The 17,069-nt window shown below is 45.6% G+C and overlaps 1 protein-coding gene across 6 annotated transcripts in view; it reads right to left on the bottom strand.

Annotated features, from left to right (window-relative positions):
• Positions 1-204: 204 nt before the first annotated feature.
• The window catches only part of GNL3L (G protein nucleolar 3 like), a 28,016-nt gene continuing 11,151 nt past the window's right edge, over positions 205-17,069 (bottom strand). For 5 of the 6 annotated variants that reach the window (XM_057311976.1, XM_048213500.2, XM_026488674.4 and 2 more), the window contains 11 exons: positions 16,931-17,014; positions 16,631-16,766; positions 15,604-15,707; positions 12,307-12,451; positions 10,131-10,218; positions 9,435-9,609; positions 9,206-9,348; positions 8,751-8,887; positions 6,747-6,874; positions 2,108-2,327; positions 205-547 (listed from right to left, as the gene is read on the bottom strand). In XM_057311976.1, the coding sequence (XP_057167959.1) occupies positions 465-547; positions 2,108-2,327; positions 6,747-6,874; positions 8,751-8,887; positions 9,206-9,348; positions 9,435-9,609; positions 10,131-10,218; positions 12,307-12,451; positions 15,604-15,707; positions 16,631-16,766; positions 16,931-17,014 (1,443 nt within the window). In that variant the 3' untranslated portion in view covers positions 205-464. Of the gene's footprint in view, positions 548-2,031; positions 2,328-6,746; positions 6,875-8,750; positions 8,888-9,205; positions 9,349-9,434; positions 9,610-10,130; positions 10,219-12,306; positions 12,452-15,603; positions 15,708-16,630; positions 16,767-16,930; positions 17,015-17,069 lie in introns of all 6 variants that reach the window. The other variant, XR_003313289.4, reaches the window with a different exon arrangement.

Genomic DNA, 17,069 nt, shown 5'->3' with positions numbered 1-17,069 from the left:
ACTTGGTGGAAGATGCACAGCCCATCACAGGAATGTCTTGCCACTGAGATCTGTTGCAGACTGATAAAGAAATCATCGCCCTCCCAGGGACCCCCAGGTCTACCAGCAGTCTCGCCACTAGTTGTACATTTAGCTGTTCAAGACGGTTTTGTGAGAGTTACTCCTCCAACCAGACCAACCTACAGGATGAGGGATAAATTGTTAGCATCAAGGATATGACAGTAATTTTATTTCTCTTGTAAAACAGAGTAGGGGTTAAATAAAGGGTATGGGGTTCGCTAGTTCCAGTGACTTGGGACTCTTTTTTCTTGGAAGAATGGAAGGGAGAGTGAGAAGGGGCATGGTGGGTGAGGAGTTCTTTTAATATGCAGGTACTTCAGGGAGAAGCACACCATTTCATCTGTATTCCCCCATCCCACTAGAACTGGTGCTTGGAGGGACAAGGGGGTGGTGAGATTAGTCGATCAGTCACCACCACTGTCATCAGCGTTGCCAGAGAGGTCGAGGACAGACATCATGGAATCAGATAACTTGCTGGCGAGTTTATCTGCAGATGAAGAAATACAGGCAGTCACTTGGTGGCTGGCTTGCCAACAGGACACCTGCAGGAGCTGGCGTAGATCTTGGTCTACATCAAACTCCCAAACTGGCTCACTTGCCCCCAACACTAAACAAAACAATTGGGCGGAGGGTGTTGGCAGCCAGTATGCAATCTCACAGGCACACCCATTTGTCTATCTCTGAAATGATCACCCCAATATAGCTTCTATCTCAGAGTATCAGACTCAACTGGGCTCCAAGTATTTTTATCCCTTCCTAGTATCCCAACAGCAATTTTCTTTTACTGTGTTGAGCTTAGTACTCAGCCATTACCTTCAAAGTTCTCACAGCAAAGGGGCAGCATGGAAGTAGAGGCTTTAAGCCTGAATGCTCACCTCCCATCCTCCAGCCATACCCTGCTCTTCTTCAGGATTCCCCTCAGCCATCATCTCCTCCAGGAAGCCTTCTTTGATCACCCCTACCCCACCACCATCCGGGTTAGGTTCACCAGGCTGAGTTAAGGTTTCCTCACTCTGCCTTCTGTGTCTGTGAATACTGTGTTGCCAACATCTGTTTTCTTATTTCCTCCTCACTCCTTTATAAGACCAGGAGTTCAAGAGCAATACATCTCTGGATTCCCAGCACTCAGTGTGAAACCAGGCCAAGAGCAAAGAATTGGGCTTATGGGGTCAATCAATTCCAGGTTTACATTTTGGCTCCATTAAATACTAGTTGTTTCACCTTGAGTGTGTCATTTAATGTCTCTGGGCCTCAGTTTCCTCACTTACCAAATGGGGATAAGACTTGCAATGAGTTGGTAAAGATTAGTATAGCATGAAGACCTAAATCAGCCAACCACACAACAGACCACCATTAAAATGAAGGAGGAAGTTCTTTTGTGAACTGCCATTAAATGGAAACGTGATGTGGCAAAACTGTGTGTTCAGGTGACTAGTGTTTGCACAGAAACAGAGAACAAAAAATATATAGATATTTGCCTGTCTATCTATCTCAGGCATGAGATAGAAGAAATTAACTGGTCATTCTGTGAGGAGGCCTAGATGACTGGGAAACTGGAAGGAGAGAAACATGTCACTCTATATCCCTTTGTACGTTCTGAATTTTGAGTATATTGCCTATGGATAAAGTAAACATTACATATAACCTGTAAGCTTCCTAACACAGAGAAACCAGCTAAGAAATAAATGGTGGCTATTGGACACACAGACTAGGCCAATGGCTCTCCAAGTGTGGTGCCCAGAAGAGCAAATCAGCATCAACCAGGAACACAAATAATCAGGCCCTATGGCCAACATACTCAATCAGAAACTCTGGGGGTGGGTCCCAGAAATCTGTGTTTTAACAAGCCTTCCAGGCAATTCTCATAATAAGGTGAAGTCTAAGAACCACTGTGCTAGTAGATGAGCCTCCTAACCCATCTCTGCCCCTTAACCAGGGATAGCTGGACACTGGGCACATGGAAATGCTCACTCAGGAGTTCCTAAGTAGGGCCTAAGTGGGTTCTTTTTGGAGCATGGGGACGTGGGGTATGGTCAGGTGCCCCCACCGGTACGCTTCTGCATCTTCTTCTTATTCTTCAAGGCAGATGCAAGAGCCTGGCCCTGCTGCAGGGGGTCTGTCTCCATGATCCTCTGCAGCACTGGGCGGCGGTCCACAGGGCAGACATCCACCGTGCTACTGTTCATGGGGTAGTGGTCCACATTACGTTTAGCCCACCCCATCTGATGTCGGTTCAGATTGGTGCAATACCCAGTGAGATTTCCAATCTGGAGAGAGAGAGAGAGGACAACAGTGAGATCTGGGCCCCTAGAATACCGCCGAAGACTTCTGCAGAGGAGACAGGGACAGGTTTGGTTAAGAACAGGAAGCCTGAAGCCAAGCAGAACTAAGCTCCAAGTCCGGCTCCATCACAAACGAGAAGGTGCTTAGTTAATTTCTCAGCTGCAGTTGGCTCATCTGTCAAATGGGGTAGACAATGGGTAGCTTGCATAGCTTTTACAAGAATAAAAAAGCAGAGTTACTTGATCAATGACAATTGGTATTATGATTCTTTCCTCAAGAGCCTACAAAGTCATATTCAATTTAACAAGTATTTTCTGATGTCTATTCTGTGCCCAGCTCCATGTGGGGAAATGCTGAGAAATGAGTAGGGTGCAGTCCCATCTTTGAGAAGCAACTGGTCTAAAAGAGGATATAACCAACCCACACCACAAGCCAAGTCAGAGTGTGTTAAGTGCCCACCAGAAAGAAACAGCATAAGTGGCAGAGGTTGTGGAGAAGGCAGTGAACAATATGCTTCTATTGATGGGAAGGTCATTCTTGACCGTGAACAATGGAAAAGCAAAGATTCATCCCTGGGATGCAAGGGTGGTTCGACATTCACAAATCTATCAGTGTGATAGATTATATCAACAAGAAAAAAGCCAAAAATCATATGATTCTCTCAGTAGATGCAGAAAAAGCATTTGACAAAATACAGCATCCTTTACTGATTAAAACCCTTCAGAGTGCAGGGATACAGGGTACATTCCTCCATCTCATAAAAACCATCTATGAAAAGCCTACAGCAAATATCATTCTCAACGGGGAAAAGCTGGAAGCCTTTCCCTTAAGATCAGGAACATGACAAGGATGCCCCTCTCGCCATTATTATTCAACAGAGTACTAGAAGTGTTTGCAACAGCAATCAGACAACAAAAAGGGATAAAAGGTATCCAAATTGGCACAGAAGAAGTCAAACTGTCTCTTCACAGATGACATGATACTCTATATGGAAAACCCAAAAGAATCCACTCCCCAACTACTAGAAGTTATAGAGCAATTCAGCAATGAAGCGGGATACAAAATCAATGCTCAGAAATCAGTTGCATTTCTGTACATGAACAATGAGACTGAAGAAAGAGAAATTAGGGAATCCATCCCATTTACAATAGCACCAAAAATCATACATTATCTTGGAATTAACCAGAGACGTAAAGGATCTATATTCTAGAAATTACAAATCACTCTTGAAAGACATTGAAGAAGACACAAAAAGATGGAAAAATATTCCATGTTCATGGATCGGAAGAATTACCATAGTTAAAATGTCTACGCTACCCAGAGTAATCTACACTTTCAATGCTATCCCAATCAAAATACCAATGACATTTTTCAAAGAACTGGAACAAACAGCCCTTGAATTTGTGTGGAACCAGAAAAGGCCCTGAATCGCCAAGGAATTGTTGAAAAGGAAAAACAAAGCTGGGGGCATCACAATGCTGGATTTCAAGCTGTACTACAAAGCTGTGATCACAAAGACAGCATGGTACTGGCACAAAAACAGACACATAGACCAATGGAACAGAATAGAGAACCCAGAAATGGACCCTCAGCTCTTTGGGCAACTAATCTTTGACAAAGCAGGAAAAAACATCCAGTGCAAAAAAGACAGTCTCTTCAATAAATGGTGCTGGGAAAATTGGTCAGCTACATGCAAAAGAATGAAACTTGACCACTCTGTCACACCGTACACAAAGATAAACTCCAAATGGATGAAAGACCTCAACGTGAGACAGGAATCCATCAAAATCCTAGAGGAGAGCATAGGCAGCAACCTCTACGACATGGCCACAGCAACCTTTTTCATGACACATCTCCAAAGGCAAGAGAAACAAAGGAAAAAATGAACTTGTGGGACTTCATCAAGATCAAAAGCTTCTGCACAGCCAAGGAAACAGTCAAAAAAACTAAGAGGCAGCCCATGGAATGGGACAATATATTTGCAAATGATGCTACAGATAAAAGACTGGTATCCAAGATCTACAAAGAACTCCTCAAACTCAATACGTGAGAAACAAATAATCAAATCAAAAAATGGGCAGAAGATATGAACAGACACTTTTCCAATGAAGACATACAAATGGCTAACAGACACATGAAAACATGTTCAACATCATTAGCCATCAGGGAAATTCAAATCAAAACCACACTGAGATACCACCTTATACCAGTTAAAATGGCAAAAATTGACAAGGCAAGAAACAACAATTGTTGGAGAGGATGTGGAGAAAGGGGATCCCTCCTACATTGTTGGTGGGAATGCAAGTTGGTACAGCCACTCTGGAAAACAGTGTAGAGGTCCCTCAAAAAGTTAAAAATTGAGCTACCCTATGATCCAGCAATTACACTACTGGGTATTTACCCCAAAGATACAGACGTAGTGAAGAGAAGGGCCATATGCACCCCAATGTTCATAGCAGCATTGGCCACAATAGCTAAATCATGGAAGGAGCCGAGATGCCCTTCAACAGATGACTGGATTAAGAAGATGGGGTCCAGATATACAATGGAATATTACTCAGCTATCAAAAAGAACGATTTCTCAACATTTGCTGCAACATGGACAGCACTGAAGGAGATAATGCTGAGTGAAATAAGTCAAGCAGAGAAAGACAATTATCATATGGTTTCTCTCATCTATGGAACATAAGAACTAGGAAGATCAGTAGGAGAAGAAAGGGATAAAGAAAGGGGGTAATCAGAAGGGGGAATGAAGCATGAGAGACTATGGACTCTGAGAAACGAACTGAGGGCCTCAGAGGGGAGGGGGTGGGGGAATGGGATAGGCTGGTGATGGGTAGTAAGGAGGGCACGTATTGCATGGTGCACTGGGTGTTATATGCAACTAATAAATCATCGAACTTTACATCGAAAACCAGGGATGTACTGTATGGTGACTAACATAATATAATAAAAAAATATTATTATTAAAAAAAAAACCTTCCAGATACTACATAGCCATCAAAATAAAGGATGGCTCTTTAAGCAATCATGTGGAACAATCTACAAGATGAATTTATAAGTGAAACAAGCAAAATGCAAAATACAAATAGTGTGTTATTATTTGAATTAAAATAGATCTCTGTATCTGCATGTATGTATATATGCATGTACATAAAGATGGAATAGCTATGAAAAGGACATTCATGTCTGCTAATAGTGACTGCCTCCAAGGAGGGGACAGGTAACTGGGAGACACTTGCAAGAGAGAAACTTACTTTTCACTGTATACCCTTAAGTACCTTTTAAATATTATACCACATACACATACTACCTAGTCAAAAAGTAAATAAAAGGGAAAAATATTTTAAATAAACAAAATGGGGAAAAATAGAAAACCCTTTGACAGAAAAGAATAACTGATTTTCAGTGTTTTCCTAATACCCATGGTTTAGGTCTAACTCAAGGACTGCTATGCTCTGATTCCAGATTCATTTTTCCTTGCTTCCACTCTCATTTCAACCACCCCACACTAACATTTCCCCAAAACACCACCCTCTCTCCTCTTTGTGCCACGGCATAAGCACTGGCTGAGCTCCTAGCCACGGGCTGCTGCCCCCCTTGTCTAGAGAATTCCTCAGCCTCCAAGAAGTGGCGCAAGGATCAAGGCCTTCAGGAAGACTTCCCTGACCCACAAGTAGTATACAAGTTAGAGCCGTCGGATTCATGCTTTCCCAAGCTCTGCCCCCACCCCTAGTCTGTGTACCTCCCATAACAGTGCAGAGGTCTGTATGTGAAACCCACTAAACTCTGGCCTCCCGAAGGGCAGAGATAGGGAGACTGGCTGAAGAAGCTGAAAAAGCCTCCAGGAATCACAGGCATGGCATATTGACTCGATCATATAGGTACTGGGGAGCCCTAACAGGGGAGGTGACATGGTCAGACTGGGCCATTAGAAATCATGGGACATATGTCCAGGTGAGAAAGTGTTAGAAGCTTAGACTAGGGTTATAGAAATGGTAGGGACTGAAAGAAGCTGATAGCTTCTCAAGAGACTTTGAGGGAAAAGCCATAGGACTTGCTGACTGACTGTCTGGGATACTGGATGCTAGTTGGAGGGAAGAGTCAGGGGTACCCAGGTTTGCAACTTGAACAACTGAGTGGCTGAACGGGGATACCTGTTTTCTAGGCTGCAGCCAGGCTGGAAAAGCTGCTTGAGAAAGCATGCCTCCTCCTTGGACCTGCCATTGCCTGGTGAAGGATACACACCACCTGATGCCCAGGGGGCCCACAGGGAGTGAATGAATGACCTACATTTCCCCACCATTATAGACAGACCTTGTGGGAGCCAGGCAGAAGGGACCAACCACTCCCCAGAGCCCTGGGTAGAGAAGAAGGTTACCATGAAGAAAGGGGACAGGTACCTTATACACAGTGGTTTTATTTTCCATGGCATCTGCTATTTTCATCATCGGAGAATGTAGCCACTTGATCTCCATTTCGAGCGGGTCCATGTCACCCAACAGTTCATCTGCTTCTCCAGTGGCCAAGCCTTTAACACAACCAACACCACTGTCAGGGCCCTAGCTCCCCCCTGCTGCCAGGCCCCTCCACCCATTTAGGACTCAGTGGAAAGGATATGTGGACACTGCCCAAGGGAGTTGGGAAGGAAGGCTCTTTCATTCCTGATGGGAGGCCACATGACAAAGGATTAAAGGCATGGGTTTTGCAGTAGGGCATTTGCCTGCTGGGAGCTGGTCTTGGAGCCTTAGCTTCCTCATCTGGAAAATGAGAACACCACAGCCTATGACATGGGGCTGCTGTCACAGCAGAGGATACCTGAAATGCACTGGCCTGAGACACTGCTCAGTAAGTGGCAGCCACTGGGCTTCCTTCCTCAGGACCAGGCCTCTCTCCCCCTCCCTCTGGCCCCTTGCCTAGAGTTGCCCTCCACTGCAAACCATTAATGTTCCCATTACCCTGGGCCCACACTATCCTCCCACCTACTTCTAAAATCTACCCCCATCCCCTTCCTCTAATTCCTACTCACTCTTCAAGATACAATATTAGGGCTAACTCCCCTAGGAAACCCTCACCATTAACCTCTTCCTCTCCTCAATTTCCCAGACCTCAATCTTCTGCCAAAGCACATTCTCAGTGATGGAGCCCCGCTTGCCCTCACATGCAGCCAGGGTCAAGTATCATAGGAATGTGAGCTCCAATTCCTCCCAACTACCCACTTGGTAGAAGAGGGAAGTAAAGTTCAGAAAGAGAACTGACTCGCCAGAAGCCACATGGGGAATAAACTCTGAAGCAAGCAAGTCCTCTTGTTCTCATCTATAATCTAAGGACACTAAAAGGCCCAGAGAAGGAAAGCTAGTGGCCCTCAAGAGAAACAGAGAAACCAGAAGCCAGGCCAGCCAGGATTTTCCCACTGCCCAAGTGTCCACAGACAGGCCTAGAGAGCACTGGGCCCCTTTCCAAGGTGGGGGAGGAGCCATAAGCCAAGGCTACAGATGGAAGTACTTGAAGAGAACAAATCTCCTACAGGAGTTTCTCAAAGCACACCTCTGTACCCCAGCAAACAATTATCTTCATAACAACTAATATTCACCAAGCATGTCCTCTAAGGCAGCACTGCTGTGAGTGTTTTTACATATTAAATAAGTCTTCATGACCACCTTACTGGGTGAGTACTACTATTCCCATTTTACAGATTGACGTCTCCATTGAGACATGGAGAAATGAAGTAACTTATGCAGCATCACAGAGCTAACAAGAAACAAAACGTGAATTTGACTCTAGCCAGTCCATTCTTCTAACCACTTAGCTACTCCGAGCTGGGACAGTCCTTAGACCACAGGGCAGAAGAGTTGCTTTAAATGCCACCTCTGCCTGCCACTGACCATGCACATGCACCATTCAGGAAATACCAGCTTTCTGTGACTCAGATGCCTCCCCGCCGGAGCTCCAGTGGCACAATCAGTTAGCACACGGTACTTATACAGATGCCTCCCTGCCAATGGGGGTGAGAACAAAAATCTAGGACTAGACATGCAGTAGCTGAGGCAAAGCCTAGGGCAACATGATGGAAGGGGTTTTGGAGAGGACTGTCTTAGTCCACTCCAGGTCCCAGGAGATGGGGAAAGGACCCTCATATTTCCTGAGCGCCTCACTGTGTACACAGTACTTTGCTGGCTTTTTTTCCTATCTACCAATACCCCACAACCACCCCCATGGCCCAGATTAGAATTCTCCACCTTGTGGGAGAAAGCATTAAGCTTAGAGTTGGTTAAATAATTTTCCTGAACCCAGAATAGGGCCAGGGCAGGGGAAGATCAAACATGGGATTTGTTATTGGGTCTGTGTGGCTCCCACCCAGGGCAAGACAAAGTACTAGGCAGGCCAGTCCACTTGCCCCTACTTACATTCCATGGTGTCTTCATTGGCCTGCTCGGTATCCTCAATATCAAAGACTTCGGTCATCTCCTTAATGATCTCAGCACTGAGATGGGCAGGCAGAGTGTGGGTGGCAGGTGGGAGTGTATAGAAGCTAATCTTCCCACTGCATTGGGAGATGGGAGGAAATTGGTGATGTCATTAAGAGAACAAATGACCAATCAAAGAGAGGATGAGTTCCCAAGTCAGAAACAATGAAGGAACACCAAGAAAACCCACAGTAGCTCCCGAACAACAAGAGGTTGAGTTGCTAGATAGTCACTGGCCATAAATTCCTGATGGGGACATGACCTAGTGCCTTGGCCTTCCCCTGCCCTGAGAAACAGGCTGTCAGGCTGCCCCACCACTGCAATAAACACAGATGCACCCCTTTGTGGAACCTGACTCTCAGTAGGTCCACCCTTACCCCTAGCCCTCTCCTCACCTCACCCAGTCAGCCAGAACAGCTTTGGCTGCCTGCTCCTGACTGTATATGCCTCCCTTCTTCTTCTTCCCCAAGCGGTGAGCCACCGCAGTCAAAAAGTGCTCAGTGGTCTGGAACCCAGAGATGCCATAATAGTTGGAAATCTGGTGAAGAGAGAAAGAAAAGAAATCATAAGGAAAACTGAAGGGCCCTTGGAGTAGGTCAGGGCATAAGCAAGAGCTTTCTGTACCTCCTCCAGGTTACAGCGTTGCAGGATGGTCTCTACCGGGGTCACGGGGTCTGCCAACTTCTGCACATGGACGCAGTTGCGCAGGATGGTGCCCACCTCTGAGTTCGGTCCTGGGACAATGCCTGGGGCATCCAGCAGCCTGATGAACTTGTCCAGATAGACCTCCTGCATGAACCTAGGACAAGAAGAGGAGATAAGAGAGAATGCAAGACACTGATAAGCTGGGATGTATCTGGTATCCCCTAGGCCCCAGGCACACAGCTGGGACAGGGGTGAGGGACAGAAAGCATACAGATGAAGATGAAGAGATGTGGGGCTGGGGGCTCTGGGGCCTACACACCTGAGACTAATTCTAGTCTAGTCCCTGCCAAGGGGACTGAGCTGCAGGGCTGTGGGTAAGCTTCTGACTCTCTCAGCCTCTGCTGCTTCATCTAGGAAGTGGAGTTGCTTATCTGTAGCCCAATCTTGCATGGCTGCTAAGGGACTTCAAGGAGCTAAGTGGGGAAGCACCCAGCTCTGTGCCTGGCCCGCACCTAGGATGTACCAGGTGAATGAGGGTGTTAGTGAGACTCCTGTGCCTAGGGAAGAATCAGAGGCTGGGCCAAGATAAGGAAAAGGGCAAGAGCTGAAGTCATGAGAAATGGCAGAATGGTAGGGTCAAGGAGCTGTGGAGTGGGGGAGCAGGCAGGCGCTTACTTGGTGACGCCAGGAACGGCTCCCACACTGCATGCACGGCTGCGCTTCAGGCTGTTGATCAGGCTGCTCTTCCCAACATTAGGAAGACCTACAAAGGAGCGGCAGATGGCTGAGGGCAGGAAGGACCCTCAGGAACATTTGGGCCGGCATGTACGTGGGCGGCCCAGGCAGGAACAATGACCAAGCTACAGGGAGGCCAAAACCAGAGCCTGGCCTCCTGCCTTCCCAACCCAGGCCCTGACCAAGCCCTAACATGGCCTAACCTTTCCTCCATTTGTGAGCATGATGGGTAGACATGTCGCTCTCTCTAGATATGACACTCCCTCCCACTTACAACCAGCCTGGAAAAGGTGCTCAATGCAAAGCCTCTGTAACACGATCCAACAGAGGGCAGACATCAGGAAATTTCTGTGAAACAGAGAACCAGCTGTCCTGGTGTAAAATTCACCTGGTGGCGGGTGGAAGAGCCCTCTCCAGATGTCAGTCTCTCTGAGCAGCTGGTCTGCCTGTGGTGCATGTTTTCTGTTCAAGCATCTGTGAGCACCTCTAGGCCTGTGGATGTCTTTGTGTGCTACCCCCCTCACCAGGTCTCTTGTTCTCACCATTCTCCTTCTCTGTGTGCCAGAATTTATGCAAAGACTGTCCTCTTTGTTTTTAAAGATTTTATTTATTTATTTGAGAAAGAGAGCACTAGTGGGGGAGAGGGGGCAGAGGGGGAGAGAGAGAAGCAAACTCCCCACTGAGCAGGGAGCCTGATGTAGGCCTCGATCCCAGGACCCTGAGATCTTGACCTGAGCTGAATGCAGATGCTTAACCAACTAAGCCACCCAGGTGACCCCACAGACAACTCTCTTATGGATGTACCTGTGTGTGTGAGCCCCTCATGTGTGGAAGTCTCTGTACATCAGTCTCTGTGTGGAGGGAACCAGTGTATCTGGGCACACGTGTCTCTTGTGCCTCTACTCGCTTGCGGGGAGCAGAGCTGGGTTGAGTATGGGGGAAGGGTCTGCATGTGTGTTGCCTCTGGGTCTGGCCATGTCTGCGCAAGTACGGATCCATATATGTATTTGTGGATCCACATGTATTCGCAGGTCTGTGTGTTTTCCTCCATGTCTACCTCTTTGTTCCTGGCCCCTTCCATGTGCACCTCTCTCTCTGAATCTGTCTATCTCTGTGTCTGCCTGTCTCTCTCATTGTTTTTTCTTTTCTGAAGATTTTATTTATTTATTTATTTATTTATTTATTTATTTATTTATTTATTATCTATCTATCTATCCCCTCTGCACAAGCAGGGGGAGCAGGCAGAGGGAGAACCAGGCTCCCCGCTGAGCAAGGAGCCCGATGCAGAACTCGATCCCAGGACCCTGGGATCATGACCTGAGCTAAAGGCAGATGCTTATCCCACTAAGCCACCCAGGCGTCCCTCTCTCGTTGTTTCTTTGGTACGCGTGTCTGCCTCTTTACATGCATAAAGTATCTAGCCCTCTTGTGTCTCTCTCTGTAGGTCTTCATAGTCCTTCTGGTATCTTTTTGTGATCATTATCCCCCTCTCTCGGCACACCTCTGTCATTTAAATCCATCTTTCCTTTCCACTCCCCACCAATCCCATCATTTCCCAGTTCTTTTTCTATGTCTTCAGGCCTGTATATCTATACCTTTTTCTTAGCGTCCAGCTCTCTCCAATGTCTCTTTTGGCTTCACTTCCTCTCCCTGACAGTCTATCTCTGCTTCTCTCAATTTCCCTTTTCTCTCCCCCATCATCCTTCCCTCAGTGCCCTGGGTTCCAGATAGGCCCAGGTTTGGGTATCAGCTCTATCTCATCTCACACAGGGCTGATCCCCACAAGTCCCTTTCCCTTCTCTGGGCCTCAGTGTTCTTATCTGTCAAAGATATGTTCACTCCTCCTCACCACCACCCACAGCTCTGGTAGGATGAGATGGCACCAAATCCAAGCATAACCCTGTGTATTTGATCCACGATTCTAATACTCAATGCATGGTGGTGATTCTCAGTACACCTTCCTATGTCCATCAGTACATATTACAAATCATAAAACTGTTCCTGAATTGCTCCTCTCTTCCCGGAGGGGTAACACAAAGCTCCCAGAATCCTTTGCCCAGTGAAACCCCTGCCCAAGGAAGGAGCCTGGGCCCCGTGACCTCCCCACAGGTCTTACCCACAACACCCACACGGATATGGGTGCGCACTTCACCAAGGCGGCAATAGTTCCCCAAAACCCTCATGAGGTTTTCAGCTCCAAAGCAGGCTTTGCTTTTCAGCAGTGACTCAGAGGCCTGATCCACTGGCACAGTGCAGCGATTCTGGAAAACGAGGGGTTATTACAGAAGAGGCATCAGGTAGGAAATGCAGTCTGAGTCCAGATTTCCAACTTTCAGTGAAACGTTCAGGGCCACCTCCCTATGATCACCAAGATCCCCAAGACTGAAGCAGAGGGCTTCTCACACAGGCCCTGAATACCTGTCATTTCCCTGCTTGCACAAGGCCTGTTTTTCCACTGTCATTGCGTCTTCAGTCTTCTCTGTCCCTGCCTCTCTCTAGACACATGTATCTCTTGCCTACCTCAGCAGGGAAAGGATGGCACCCTGGCCTCTAGTCAGCCCAGGTTTGAGTTCCAGCTCTGTCTCTCACAGGTGTGTGTGCATCAAATCCTGCTTCCCTTCCCTGGGTCTCAGCGCCCTCATCTACAAAATGGGGACACTGCCCTCCCTGCCTGTGGTGGGAAGACAGTGCCTGGCCCATTGCCTACCTTCCCTTAATTCCTCAGACAAAACGGCCATTCCAGCTTCCATCTCCTTACTCCTCTGATGCCACCTCCTCCGCCCAGAATGCCCTTCCACCTCTTCCTCTTTCCTTACTTACCCACCACAGCATTGCAAAACAGGAATTAAGCTAAATATCCATCAGTAAGAAACAGGTTAAGGAAATATATCCTTAAAGTGGAGTACAAATGAAAGAGAGCTGTTAGAAAAGAATGCTCACCTGTAAAGTCTTTGTTCCTATAGATTGTGACTTTCTGTTCTGTATCACTCTTGGGGCCTTTTTACTTTTATAGAACCCCCCTTAATATCTCCTGTAGGGTTGGTTTTGTGGTTACAAAACTGGTCAATGACTGGCGATTCTGGCAGGTCTTTATCTCTCCAGCAATTCTGAATGACAGCCTTGCTGGATAAAGGATCCTTGGCTGCATGTTTTTCTCTGAAAGAGCTTTAAAAATGCCCCCCCAACCCTTTTTCTCATTCCAGGTCTGTGTAGACAGGTCTGACGTAATTCCGATGCCTTTGCCTTGGTACGTGAGAAATTTCTTTGCCCTGGCCACTTTCGATACTGTATCCCTGGATCTAATATTTGCGAATCGCACTGTGACGTGACGTGGCGTAGGTTTGTCGTGGTTGAACTTGGGAGGGGTCCTCTCTGCCTCTTAGACATGAATGCTTCTTTCCTTTGCTAGATTAGGGAAGTTTTCAGCTACAATTTGTTCAAATATCTCTTCTAGACCTCTGTTTTTCTCCACCCCCTCAGGGATGCCGATGATTCTGACATTGGAATGTTTCATTGAGTCAGTGATCTCCCATAACCTACATTCTTGAGATTAGATTTTTTTGAGCCAAGTTTCTATTTTAGCTTTCTCTTCTACTAAACCATCCTCCTAATTCGCCGATATGTTCTTCTGCCTCATTCACCCCGGCCGTCAGAGCATCTAGTTTTGACTGCATTTGATTCATAGAATTTTTAATTTCTGCCAGATTCACTCTCATTTCCGCCCTTAGAGATTCTCTATTCTCGTTAGTATTTTCGTTAATATTTTTTTCAAGTCTACACATCATCTTGACCATTGTTACTCTGAACTCCATTTCTGATAATTTGGTTATATCCATATCCATTAGTTCCGTGGCAGAGGCCACAGACTCATTGTCTTTTCTTTGCTGGGGAGGTGATTTCTCCTTCTCATCATTTTGATGAGCAGAGGTTGCGGGGTTGTCCAGAGCCCAAATTATTGACCAGGACCCAAGGAGTGTGCACTTGTTTTATAGGGATCTTAGGGATGTGGGCTTCTTGATTTTTCAGCCTGCCTTCTGGGGTGATGGGTAGTAAGGAGGGCATGTATTGCATGGTGCACTGGGTATTATACGCAACTAATGAATCATCGAACTTTACATCAAAAACCAAGGATGTACTGTATGGTGACTAACATAATATAATAAAAAAATATTAAAAAAAACCCAAAAAACAAAAACCAGGGATGCACTGTATGGTGAATAACATAATAAAAATATTATTATGAAAAAAAATAAATATATTTTAAAAAAAGATTTCACCAGCAGTATGCGAAGGGTCAAAAAAAATAAAAAAATAAAAATAAAATAAAATATAGACTTGCCACGTTAAAAAAAAAAAAAAAAAGAAAAGGATGCTCACCACATTTTTTCCATCAAGGCCAAAAATTAGAAATGAGGTATCAGGTTCTCCCAAATGAGTAAAGACTAAAATGTTTAATGATATCAAGTGTTGGAAAGGATGTAGGGAAATAAGCCCTCCCACACATTCATCTACCTCAGTGGCAAGAAGATAAATTGGTACAGCCACTGGAAGGGAGGCAATTTGTCAGTGTCTAGGAAAATATAAAATACATAGCCACTCCACCTCTCAGTATCCAACCTATATAAACACTTGCCCACCAGCCAAGATAACATATGCAAGGGTATGTGTTAAAGTACTGCTTATAATGATTAAAAACTGGAAACTAATTTTATTTAGTATCAAGAAAGTACATCTGTATAAAAAAAAATTGCCATGGGGGGAAAAAAAAGCAAGCCCCAGGACGACACACAGGACATTCCCAAACACTTCTTTCTCTCTATATATACATCGACATATATATAAAGCACAGAAAAATATCTGAAAGGATACACACCAAGCTAACAATGGTGGTTACATCTGGGTATGGACAAAGGAGATGAGATTTAAGGGTACTGGTAAAAGGGTATTTAAGCCATCTGTAATTCCTTTTATTTTTTCTACTTTATTTTTTCATAAATAATTAAGTTCTACACCTGGTGCAAAATCGAAAATATGTCCCCCAACACCTAGTTTCTCTCCTCAGAAGCAACCAATGTTTCTGTAATACTTAAATATTTTACAACTAAAATGTATTTTTGTGTTAGTGATACAATTAGAAAGTAGTGTGATTTGTGTTAAAGAGAAAAATGAAGACATACGTTTTTAAAAGCTAACAAATAGTTAACTATATTTTCCAAATTTTCTATGGACAGTTATGTATTACCCTTATATCTGGAAAAAAAAAAACCTTTCCAAAAAGCTAAAATGTAAGAAGGAATGAGGTGAAATGAATATTAAAAGGTCATTTAGTAAGGCAAAAAGCTCAGAGTTGAAGGCCCAAAGGGTTGGAGGCCCCAGTCCAAGTCATGATCCTCCAACCCTGGCCCCAGCTTACCAGGTTTTTGACCTGATGCTGTGTGCTGGCCTTGAAAGCCACAGTTGGCAGCTCATTCCGAAGGTAATTCAGCCACTTCTCTACAACCTCTTTGGGGACCAGGTCTGGGGAAAATAGAAACAGATAGGACTAATAAGGAGAACATCACTTCAATGGCTCACTCTAAAGATATATCCACCCACACCCAAGGCTAGGCCCGCCTCCTGCCAACAGGTGTCTCCCTGGCCCTATCAGTACCTATCCAGCTCCCAGGTTAGAATTAGAAAGGGAAGTCTAGTCTAGGGGACCAGCTGGCCCTCCCTGAGGGGACCTCTCTCCCTTGGGGAAAATGGGCAAATTAGCTGTTTGGTCCCAGATGCCTTCCTTCAAGCCAGGCTTCCTAAAGATTATGTTTCCCATTCTCTCTGTGGATCATTCTAGGTTGGGCCAAATGTCAAGAATAACTCCAACAAGAATATAGCTACCACTTGTGGAGTATTAATCATGCATACACCAAGCACTTTATCATTAATTCTCACAACAACCCTGTGAGATTGGGACAGTCACAGCCCATTCTACAGCTACAGAAACGCAAGCTCTCAGGTGACAAGACTTGTCCAAGATCCTAGAGAAAATTGACAATACAACTGGGATAAGATCCAGGCCTCAGTGACTCCTGAGCCCATGTGCTCTTCTGCCCTAGTCTTTGGGTTCCAGCTTGGGGCAGACAGGAACTCTCTGGGGTTGGCCAATAGGGCTCAAAATGGCAAGAACAAAGGACTGAAAGTCAGACAGGCTTGGACCCCATCCCCAACTTCTGCTATACCATGTATGTGTGTGTGTGTGTGTGTGTGTGTGTGTGTGTGTGTGTCTAAAGAAGTGATTTTACCTCTCAGATTCCTGGCTTTAAACACTGAACACGAATTCCTACCTCATACAACTGTTATAACTACCACTGAGTTGCTGAGTCTCAGGGTCTGGTCTGAGCTAGTCTTTCAAAAAGGTCTGGCCCCTGCCCTGCCTTACCCAATTCTGCCCCAATACCCACCAATCTTGTTTAAGACCAGGACCAGCTTCTTGTTGCCTTCTGCCTGCAGGACAGCCTCCTCCATTTGGAAGCAGCGGCAGCCCAATGGGTCCCTGGCATCCAGGACTTCCAAAATCACATCAGAGTATTCCACCACCTGCAGAGCAAAGGACAGGTGATGAAGGCAGGGAAAGGACTGGGTATGAATCACACAGGCCCATAAAAGAAAAGGTCTCCATCTCGGTCAGGAAAAACATAAATGGAGAGATGGGATGGGATTGGTGCCCTCCCTAAAGAGCCTTAAGAAATGGGTCCCCAAACCTTACGGAACTCCTTGTAATAAGCCTTCCTTGTCGCCTCATCATCCAACTGAGGAAACATATTTAATTCCTGCAAAACTTCTTCCTAAGGGAAAAAAAGAAAGAATAGTTCAGGGAGGAAAGAGGGAGTAAAAGTCAGG

Source organism: Ursus arctos, chromosome X (genome assembly GCF_023065955.2).
Source record: "Ursus arctos isolate Adak ecotype North America chromosome X, UrsArc2.0, whole genome shotgun sequence".
Classification (NCBI taxonomy): Eukaryota; Metazoa; Chordata; class Mammalia; order Carnivora; family Ursidae; genus Ursus; species Ursus arctos.
The sequence above is the reverse complement of the archived record's forward strand: the minus strand, read 5'-3'. Positions and strand labels throughout refer to the sequence as shown.